The sequence below is a fragment of the Rhagoletis zephyria genome, unplaced genomic scaffold (genome assembly GCF_001687245.7).
Source record: "Rhagoletis zephyria isolate East Lansing unplaced genomic scaffold, Rhagoletis_zephyria_1.1 Rzeph_scaffold_00572, whole genome shotgun sequence".
NCBI classification, from domain to species: Eukaryota; Metazoa; Arthropoda; class Insecta; order Diptera; family Tephritidae; genus Rhagoletis; species Rhagoletis zephyria.
This window is the reverse complement of record NW_016157656.1, coordinates 154,815-166,831: the sequence shown is the minus strand read 5'-3', so window position 1 is coordinate 166,831 and position 12,017 is coordinate 154,815. Positions and strand designations below refer to the sequence as shown.

At 33.2% G+C, this 12,017-nt stretch overlaps 1 protein-coding gene across 1 annotated transcript in view; it reads left to right on the top strand.

The window, feature by feature from the left end:
* Tre1 (Trapped in endoderm 1) overlaps positions 1-12,017 on the top strand; it is a 190,949-nt gene that overhangs the window by 34,740 nt on the left and 144,192 nt on the right. Inside the window, exon 2 of the mRNA XM_017612713.1 lies at positions 9,437-9,582. Within this exon, the coding sequence (XP_017468202.1) occupies positions 9,437-9,582 (146 nt within the window). The remainder of the gene's footprint in view (positions 1-9,436; positions 9,583-12,017) is intronic.

Below are 12,017 nucleotides of genomic sequence, written 5' to 3'. Positions count from 1 at the left end.
ATAACCTACATCAACTTCAATCTAAAAATTCACAATACATTTATTTTGCCAAATGTAATAACGCACATTAAAGAAAAAAAATGAAACATATATGAATTTAAAAATCGAGACTCTATATGTAAGCCATTTAGAACATAAAAGCGACATTCAGTTGCTAATAAAAGACAATAAAACTAACCATATAATTAGTTTAAGTACAGACGTAATAATCACTCTAACTTTCATTATTGTTTTTCTTGCTTTTTGCATAAAAAAGAATTATTACAAAAAATTTCATGTAACCACAGAGTATGTAACAGATGCACCTAAAGGCCTATTTTTTCAAGTCACTTCATAATTTCATAACACTTTTGTCGATTGAGGGCAATCGACCTAAGAGGAGAAGAGTTAGCACACGCTTTGCTAATTCTTCAACCAATAACCGCTGACTTGACACTTACGCTAGTTATTGACCCAAAAGCCAATAATAAGCTCTGTCAAGTTAAAGTGAAATGCAATAAGTTAATAAACAGGAAACTGTTCTCTTTTTATTAATATTTGCAAATTACATTGTGTTGACAAAAATAGCTGTGTCAACAGTAATACTTTAAATTCAATAATAATTCTTATTAATATTCGCAATTACATATTTACCCTTTTCCGGTCGAGCGTCTGGTACATATTTCAAAACATAACTCACGTTTTGCAATAGTAATCAAAATTTTGTTATAAAAACTGAACAAATGTAAATTTAGTTTTTAAGTCTTAATCAAGCCTTCAATAAAGCGGGCATAGCCCTAGCATAAAATATTTCGTTTCATTTAGTGTCCCTCCAACAGAGAGGACACCAACTTGTGCAAATAACCATGTGTGTGTATGAGTATGGAAGTGTATAAACATGTATGTGTGTATGTGTCAACACAATTCTCTCTCTCTTTCTACTCCCTGCAGTAAAATATAGAGACAGTCTGACAAAACGCTAGTTCCGAACTACATATCTCAAATCTATCTCTGAACTAGTGCAAAAGAAATGCAGAGCGGGCCAGTTGAAACATGCGGTGTATATGTGCAAATGCTCACTACTCGCACTAACGGCAGTATATAGCTTGAAATAAATTTAGAAAAATTCCAAAGATTTTCGTCTAAATATCGAACTTGTTACCCTGAATTTTTAGAAAAATTTTGGGTATGCAGTTTTAGAGCCCATAGAGTTATAGTATAACCAACATTCTTAAACATTTTTTTGCCGCCGGTCTTTTGTGATTTTTTTCGTTTAACAATTGCCATTTATAAAAACTGGCGTTGATATATATAGCGAACAATCATTGTGTGTAGTTACATACCTGTCTATTTTTTTCTTTTTATTTAAAGAACCATTTAAAATATTTAGGCAATCATAAGCTTAGGAATTTAGTAAAATGAGTTTTGAGTATGTACATATGTATGTATATAAAAAGTGTGCATCAAAGCGCCTGGAAATTAATGCAACAGAGACTACAGTTTTCGAAAGAACTTTATAATACAAAGATATCTACGAAAAATAAATCAGCAACGAAAAGTTTTATTTATTTTTCAAAGACAATACTTTAACAAAAATCTACCAAAATGAACAAAAATTTACCTTTTTACCAACCCAAATTTTTTCTACCAATTTTGGTAATAATTCCAAAGTGGCAATACTGCCTTCGACTCAACCATCATTGGTCGCGAGTTCAAATCGAGGCAGTTGTGAGTTTTCAATTTTAATGAATTTAAATTGTTGCGTGCAGCTGACAATATTTTTTTTTTTTGTAATAAAATATGTAACAAAAACGGAATCTGTAAAAGAAAAGAAAAAACCAAAAAAATGTCCAAAAATCGAATCGCAAAAACGTTTTCTTAAGCCCAAAATACAATAACGCAGTGGCAGGAGCAGTGGTAGTTTTTCGAAATGTTTTTTAGATAGTGTGGTGTCCAATGAAGCGACTCACAATACAGCAGTGGCAGCTGGCAGTACTGCTCAGTTTAGCCCAAATTCTAAATTCACTGCCACTGCCTCCATCGCAGCAAACTTCGCATGTTGAATTTGACATAAATGAAACGCAGCCAACTTCCGTTTATGTTCCTAAAAGGCAACAACAAAGATGTAAACAAACAAAAAGGAATGTCAAAAAAAGCAGTCACTGACAACGCCGTATTGTGTTTGCTGCGGCAGTGACTGCCAATTTTAGCAGTAACAGCTAATTTTAAATACTGTCACTGCCACTGCCACAGCGCTATTGTATTTTGGGCTTTATAAAAAAAACTGTCCAAAATGGAACCGGTTAAAAACTGGTTGCAAAGTAATGCACTGGGCGACAATTACCACCGCCAATGACATCACCGTGTAAAACTGGACAGTTGAAAGCATTGCTTGGGTATTGAGCTAGAACTGGTACTGTCGGCAAAAGGTCTAGTTCTACGCTAGTTCTAGGGCAGTCAGATTTTCTGCACTGAATTGACATTATTACCTTTTTAAAAACGAAATAAAATCAATTGACATTATTTCTCTTTCAAACATTAAATTTGCTTAGCTTCGCGCCGCGCTCGCGCAGCGCGTACCCCGCACACCACGTCACGCTACGCCGCGGCCCCCCCGGCCCCCCGTCCAGACTCCCGCCGTGCTGTAACGCAGGTAGATTTATTTTTTGTATGCGTTGAAATAAAATTTTTATATATTTTAAACATCGAGGGCTTATACTCAATAATACTTTTCACACTTCACTTTTTTTTGCACACTTTTCACAAAGATGAGATTCTGATATAAAAATCCACCTAAGCTTTAACTGTCATCAGTGATATTAATGCTACCTTATATAACGACAGGTAATAAGTCCCAGATGGTTTCTAAAATCACAAATTAGTTTTTGTGCAAATTGCAGATAGAGGGTATTAATGAATTCAAGCCCTCGATATTTCACATTTTTATATTTGTAAGTTATTGGAAGCAGGGATGCCAACTTGGCTCAAACCGTGCCATTTGTCCCTATTTTACTTCAAATGACACTTAATTTTTCAATTTGGCACAAAGTGCCAAAATGGCACTTTTGTAAAAAAAAAAATTACATTTATATACATTTTTGTGAAATCTTTTGCGTGCACTTCTTTTTCTCAACTAAAATTTTTTAATTTATAAGGGCTATTCAACTGGTTTATCTTATTATATCATTGCACTTTTGTTTGGAAAATGTAGCTTTATTTTATTGCTAAATGTGAATGATTAAAAGGAATGATACCTTTTTTGGCACTTTTATTTTTCTATTTGGTACATTTTGGCACTTTTTTATCCTCAATATGGCACCTCATAACTAAGGATAGTTGGCAGCCCTGATTGGAAGATTCCTGCTGTGTTTTGGGGCAACAACTTGTCTGCAGTAAAAAAGCATACAATTTGTGTTTCAAAAGTGTGTGAAAAACAATCAATTAACTTATCTCTTGTGAGAGAACAGATGATATTTCGCCGGAATTTCGCTGTTGGAAATTTTTTACTGGAGATTTTAAACGAACGTACCTATTGACTAACCAACATATAACAAAACTGCTACGAACGGATTTAACAGAGATTTTGAAAATTTGGCCAAAAGGATCTTTTGAAAATTCTATATTAGTCTTACGTACATTAGAAAAATAATAAAATTTCATCAAAAATTTTTCATTTCTAATAATTTTATTCAAAAATACAATTTTTGTTTTTGTTGTTTTATTTTGTGATAGATACTGTTCCTTACGCATAATGCGTACAACATTTTTGAAATACAACCCCAAACTATTATTGACCGACCACTGTGATTTACAGTTTGCCTTACATGCAGTGTTGCCAGAACTTTTTGGGCCAACCGGCTAAATTGGCAAAAAAAACCGGCTAAAAACGGCTAAACTGTTTCAACTAAATTTCACATGATTTATTTTTAATAAATCATAAGTAGAAAGACTAGTTCTTGGAGAAAAGTGGCAAATTCAAGCTGGAAAAAATTTTACCAGCAAGAATTTGTAATTAGGAAAAACATATGATTGTGGCACATGGCTGAATTTTTTGTCGACGACAATTTGATTAAACAGGTTCACCAAATTTGCAATCTCAACCGGAGTCGATATAGGAAACCCGACAGTTACTACGACAAAGAAATTGGAACGTATGTTGAAGAACTGAGAGGATCCTTTTTTTGCCCTTCTGAAAGAATTTTAAAAATTCTATACAAATTTCTTATGTTTGAAATGCAACCGTGGACACTAGCGTTCGTGCAGAAAGTTTCTCTACTTGAGTGGGAATTTGGGAGCATGTTAACGCGTGTTAAGCAAACAGTGAAACAATTTGTTATTTTCTAAGTTTGCGAATAAAACTTCACACTTAAATTTAAGTCATTCATAATAAACATTTTATGAATAAAAATTCCCGGTACGGCCTTCTTTAGAAAAAATATATTCGTTTAAAATAAAAAATAAGTGAAATCGGCCCAATTTTATATAACCCTGCCTGTCATGAAAATTTTATTCCCGATAAGGCTTTTCCAACAGATTTTGGATCGCTTAGTCAAAAATGGAAACATATATTTGAATTTTAATAAAGCAAGGTAAATAGCAAAATCGGCTAGAAACGGCTAATTTTTTTACAAAACGGCTTCCGGCTAAACCGAAATTTCTCCGGCTGTTTTCTATCGCAACCGGCTAAATCTAGCCGGAAAACCTAAAATGGCAACACTGCTTACATGATACGCTTAGGCTTAATTTGGATCTTTGATCCAATTCCATGTCGGGCCATCTGATTGAAAGCGATTATTTTAGTCTTGTCAGACCAAATAACCTTCAATTAGATCTTAAAAATGTACTTTTTATTACATTCTGTGAGGCCTAACAAATCCCAATAGGCAATGGTCCGGTTTTCGTGCGATGCAGCAAAATGCTAACACTCTCGCACATGTTTTTTGATCAAAATTGTTTTTTTTTCTTCCTTTATGCTGCCTTTGCGCGCAATTTGGCAATTCTTCGCCTTTGACTGACTTCCTTCGTCGTTAGTAACAGTTTAGGCTATATTTTTTTTCAGTCTTAAGATCTTCATGCAGCAAGCTCCACAATATTTTGCCACTTTTCCTGCGGTCCCGCCTTTCCGCAGTAAATCTATTATTTACATTTATTTTTCCTGATTAACCATATAATTTACTGGTGATCACTTCTTGAATAAATTACAATACAGAAAAGTCATCTGATTTCCAAAAGTAAAAGACAACTGTAAAATGCAAAACTTAGAGTGAGTGAAAAACTATAGCATTTGCCTTAATTTACATTTTTCTCTGCAAGTTTTTTTATTGTTGTTGGATTGACTTCAAATCGATATGAGAGAGGGAGTAGGGGTGTACCAAAAAGGATATACAACCAAAGTATGAAAAGTGTAACACCATGTTACAGGTTTGCTCGTCACTGTATAAACTATACCAGAACTGTTGAAATCAGCAATTTCAGCTATTTGAATTGACCATGAAAATTCGGGTTAGGAACTATATTTTCGCGAAATTTTTTCAAAAAGTTTTATTTCCTTTTAAGTTTTGTATATATTTTTTTTTAATTCTTTAACCTCGAACCGTGGATATAAATATGTGTATATTTTTCCACCGCATTTCGAAATTTGTAATTTTATCAACGCATAGATTTTGGTTTTCCTTTTCTACCTTGGCCGCCTGACAGAGCATATACACCATATGAGCTATCGGAGCTCGAATTACTGGCCGGTATAGTTTGATATGGAACTTTTCTACGCATTCATCGAAATAGAATAACATAAAGATATGTCATATCACCAAAACCAAATAAATTTTAGTCAGCACTTGTAGAATGAAATTACAAATTTATAATTTTAATATATTACCGAATACAACTAAAACTTTCTGGAGCTAAAAAAGTGCTGGAAACTTTTGAAAAGAGCTAAAAAAAGAGCTACGAGCTAGAACGCAAGTTTCAGAGCTAAATGGAAAAATTAAAGGCTAAATCGAGTTTCAAAAGTACCAAAATGGCGACACTCTTTGTAACATTCGACATCCGTTTTCTGAGGTGCCGATATTTAGAAGTCTATTGAATGCTTCAATAAATGTTCTAACACTAACGCGTGATAAGCAAACGGTTAAGCGATGCGTAATATTCTAAGTATTTGCATAATGCTTTACACTTAAATTTAAGATATTTTTAATTAAAGTTTTATTAAAAAAAAAAACCTACAAATGTATGTAAGACCTTTGTAGCACAAATAAATATATTAGTGTTAGGGATGAAACGATACCATACAGGTATCGATACTTTTACTTGGAAGTAGTATCGAAAAAAACTATCGATGCCTGAAAAATGTCGGACCTAAATTATCGATACCTACTCGCATCGGTACTCATTGTGTATTCCGTATTAAGTTAAATTTATTTTTTAAAATCACAAGTTAATCATCCTGTGGAAATCCTAAACTCCGAATAATATAATTTAATAATATAGGAACTGAAAACAAATAAAACTCCGTTACATAGCAGAACTATATGTTTAATGATGGTATTTACACACATACATATACATTGGAAAGATAACAAATTAATCTTATTTAAGTTTTTGATATCGCAAAAAATTGGAGGACTGCCACCTATTTGAAAATTTTTAACCCAATTATATTGATCAAATAAATGAATTATTACAATATGGGTATCAAGTTAAAGAGGTTTAAGAAAGATAACTGTTGGAGGTATTTTTGACGAGGGTTGCCACCTATTTGAAAATTTTAACTCAGTCAAATTGATAAAATAAATAAAATATTGCCATGTGGGTGTCAAACTAAAGAGCTTTAAGAAGGCTTACTGCCGAAAATATGTTTGAGGGGGGTTGCAATGTGTTTGAAAATTTAACTAAGTTACATTGATAAAATAAATAAAATATTACAATATGGGTATCAAATTAAAGAGGTTTAAGAAAGATAACTGTTGGAAAAATTTTTGAGGGGGCTGCCACCTATTTGGAAATTGTAACTCAGTTAAATTGTTAAAGAGGGTTGCCACCTGTTAAAAAATTTAGCGCAATTTAATTGATAAACTAAATGATATATTACAATATAGATATTAAATTAAAAAGGTTTAAGAAAGATAACTTCTGGAAATAGTTTTGAGTAAAATTGCCACCTCTTTAAAAATTTAAACTCGGTTATTTTGATAAAATAAATGAAATAATGCATTTTTGGAATCAAACTTAAGAGTTTTAAGAAGGCTTACTGCCGAAAATATGTTGGAGGAAGGTTGCCACCTGTGTGAAAATTTAACTCAACTTAATTGATCTAGGTATCAAGTGAAAGAGGTTTAAAAAAGAAGACTTTCAAAAATGCTTTTGGGGAGGGTTGCCACCTATTTGAATATTTTAACTCAGTTAAATTGATAAAATAAAGAATATTTTATATTTTTTTAAGTATCTTTAGTTAAGAGTTGCATTAAAAAATTTTAAATTTTCTCCATAAGAGAATTATATAAAAAAATTTTGAAAAATTTCCGATACAACTACAATATAAAATACAAATGACACGTTTAATAAACCTTCCCGGTTGTTCTGCCTTCAGTAGATTAAGAAATCAAAAACCTACCCTTTACTGCAACAACAGCGCTCAAGCTCTTCAAAAACCACGGCAAAAACCACCCTAATTGCCTGTTCAACTGCAACCTTTGCGGACGTTTGTACAAGACACTTACAACCTTTCAGTGTAAATGTACAATATATTTTGAATTTTTGTTGATCACTCGGGAAAAATATTTTTAATCATGATAGTTTAATTTTTTTTTATGTTAAAGTTTGAATTTTTTTCATTCGCAATGCAAACTTAAAATGAAAATAACTTGACTAAATGACCTTATCTAAAAAAAACGGTATACAGATCAACATACTACTTAAAATTAATTTTACGTGTATCGGCGTTTTTTGTGTAATTTTAGCGTCGTTACAGTGTTATCATCAAAATTTAGCCATAGCAATGCAATTTGTTTATAAAACTCTTAGGAGGTAGGATCTCCAGTCCGACAGGGCTCGTAATTCAAGCGGACTCTAGCCATTTTGGGTAGAATTAAGGGTACCATAATGTACACAATTAAGTCAGTGCATTTTTATAGATACGCAGGGATTAGTTCAAGAGAACAGCAGTACCCAAGGCAGCAACAGTCCGGGCGGGTTACGCCTGCTTCAACATTTATGGGTCTCATCTGCCGCGAAGCGCGTTCGCGGTAGGATTTGGAAAATTTAACCGTTACCCTATAAACTGAACAGCTACAGTTTAAGTTATTCAGTTTTCTTAAAGTCCAATTAGTAATACTACTCAGGTATAAGTTATTTATTCAAGGCAGTTAGCAACTAAGAAATTTAACAAAGCTATTGCATTGGAATTTTNTTATTTATTCAAGGCAGTTAGCAACCAAGAAATTTAACAAAGCTATTGCATTGGAATTTAAAAAAAATCAATTACATTTTCAATACCTTAAAAAATTACATTACTAGCAAGTAATTTATTCCAATTACAATATGAAATTCCTTGTAATGGAATTAAAGAAAAAAAACATTCCATTTGAAATTACTTCCAGGAATTGAGAAAGTAATCGATTCCTTTACTGTGAACTGAAGGAATTGAATCCTAATTACAATTACTGAGGAATGTAATTGTAATTGTAATGTAATTGCATTTACCCACTCTGTCTAATATATATATACATTCTCTACAGACTAGAATCGAAGATAGCGTTTAAATTTTCTGGGCTTGGGATATGTTGAATACTTTAGTGTTTTCTAAATTTTTTTTTTTTAGTTTGAATCAACTCTTTTTCTTTATTTCTTTTCTTCAATAACAAGGCTATTTGCCCCTACCTTTAGTATTGCCCGCTAATATTTACAGCGCGAAGAATAATAGAGTTACTCAGTGACTTTTATATCGCGTTAAAACGTCTGTGCTGAACATTCATCAACTTCACACTTCCACTCGAGCAATTGGCCGTGTAAACGTTGCAAACTCTCGACTTTGTTGAAGCAATTGGATCGTGTATACTTTGCATTATGTCGACTCTGGCGCCTTCTCGCGGTTTTTGCTGGCAATTAAGTTGCCAAAAAGGACAAGGCGATCATATAAGGCATAAACGTAGAGAAAAAAATTTCGCAGAAAAATTTTACTTGGTATCGGATTTCGATAGGAGTACCTATTTTTCGATACCTACTCAGTACTTAGTTCAACAGTATCGATGCCAAAATTACTTGGTATCGAACGAAAACTATCGAGTATCGTTTCATCCCTAATTAGTGTAACGTAAAAATTATTTAAGTCGGCCAAATCTCAAAAATTGGCCGTACCGAACAAAAATTAAGTTTATGTTGCTCTTTTACAAAATCTTTATTTTCCCACTGGTATTGATAATTTATGTTACATTTATCCCATTTTATTTGTTTATTTCAGGAAACCTAATTACGATTATTGCATTACTGAAATGCCCTAAAATACGGGGACATGCAACTACTGCATTTATTTTGTCACTGAGCGTGTCTGATCTATTATTTTGCTCATTTAGTTTACCGTTAACTGCTGTGAGATATTATGAAGAGGTAAGTATTTTTGCCAATTTAGTTGTTAAGACATTATGTATGTATATAAGTATAATACAGAACTCGACCTACTAGGGTAACTCAAGTATAAATCGTATATTGTTGGAAAACTAATACATTTACTCTAAAAATAAAGAACAAGGTTAATGATGGAGATTACATCAGAAAAGTTTTGCTTATGCTTGGTGAAACCATAGTTCTCTTATAAGTTTTGAATATGAAACCATTTCTATAATGAAATGTCCCGTATGCAGATCTTTTTTGGAAAAATAATTATTATTGAATTTCTAAATCATATATAGGGACGATCTGGAAAAAGTATCCAGATTGTGGGTATATTCTTACAACTCACTATAAAGACGCACTCCTTCACTACTTCGTGTGTACTGATTACAAAATATTGTACATATCTACATATCGTCACCCGAAATGCAAAAAGACGTAACAACATCGTAACTGAATTTTTAATTTTTTTCATTAAATTATGTGGCAGTTGTAATTCGATGAAATCCATCATATCATTCAAAAACTGAATTTTGAATTTTTTGTTAGTTAAGCAGAATATACACAATCAGACTTGTATGCATACTTGGTCGCATGTCAGTTCAGTATACACCTATGCGACACGTTGTTCAAACATCATTTCGTTGAAATCGTTGAAGTGAGTGAACGTCATGACAACAAAAAATCAAATTATAGCCCTGCTTGTAATTTCTGTGTGCGCTGAAAATGATAAGAAAAAGAAGGAAAAAAGGCCAAAACAACGCTTTTGGTGCGAAAATTTTTATAAACAACGCGCAAAATATTCACACGTACCACTCCTTAAGGAATTGGAAACAAAATCTATAAAAAATTTAAAAATTTTGTTCGCATGAACAATGCAAACTATCAAGAACTCCTGTTGATGGTGAAGCCTTTAATAAAAAAAAGAGATACTTTCATGAGAAATGCAATTACGCCCCATGAACGGCTTTCGGCTACTCTTAGATTTTTGTCATCCGGCGAAAGCTTCGAAGATTTAAAATTTTTAACAGCAATATCTCCACACAGTTTAAGTCGTATTGTATTAGAAACTTGTGAAGCCATAATAAAAACATTGGACGAATACATTCAGGTAATCTATCCACAAATAGACCACAAGAAGTCAGGGGAGCACCCACCACTTCCTCAAGGGTTCCCTGTCTTGCCAGCTAACCGGCCATGCAGATTCCAGCTGCTTAACCCTGGGGGCCTTCTTGTCTAGTACGTTCCCCCAGACGATGACCCTACATATTGAAAAATTTGCTTCATTATGGTTTTATAAGGCCAATGAACCAGCTTCGGCACATACAAAATGTACTGTGAAGAACACAAAAGAACTGTTTGTATAACGTGGGGTGAAACCCTGCGGCAATAAGCTAGTTTATTAATAAACGTTTATTTAATTATAAAATTAATAACAATTAAAATTAAAATAATGAAAAGTCACTGGTATTGAGCGTTGCGTTACGTTGCCTTTAACTGCGTCGTTGTCTTTGTCTATATCTCCATTGTTTTCCTTCTATACTTATTATTATCATAATCTATGTGTTTGTTTACTCGATTAAATATTACACACCTCATTATCAAAATCATTCTCCTCCAATGTACTAATAACCGGTGCTTGTGTTTCCTGGTCACGTCAAAGTCTTATTGGTAAAAATACCAAAGCGTTGGCTCGTAGATGTCATCTCCGCCAGCACCAGACCTCGTCGATTTTTTTGTTTTTGAAAGTTCCCGTCTATAGAAGTTCCGCATGCCATTAACGCGTTTTTTTTACGATGTCAATCGTGGCATGTGGATCTAATTCCTTATATTTTTGTAAAAGTATTGCCCAACTTTGGACACGCTTTAATTTATTTTTGTAATTGTCGTGTTTCATCTCCCATAACACTTATTCGCCCCTAAAGGCTTCAATAAAATCGCGCCAAAACTCGTTATCAATTATAGTCATGGTGCTCACACAAACTTCCGCATAAAAATCTATTCAAGTATGAGGTTCTGTCTGCATTCTTTACTATAAACGTTCATACCTGTCGCAACAACGAGGAGAAAAATTGAAAAATTTAAATTTTCTTCATACATGTATGCAGACCTAGAATTTGGTGTGCACACCTGCCTATACACGATGCGACGGTATGCCATACTTGACATGTAGTACAGACAAGTCTGCTTGTGTATATTCTGCTTTACGACTTTTTGAATTTCAGCGACGATGTTTGTTACGTCATTTTGCATTTCAGGTGACGATATGTATGTATGTACAAACAATCACGTGCTCTAGAAAATTAACGCAACAAATGGTCCAACAAATATTCTCCTTTGATTTGGACAACGATAATACCTTCGCGTATTTAAAATATCCTACTTTCGATTGATTGCAGTGCTTTTCGCGCTTTAGGCATCTTTCGTTACAA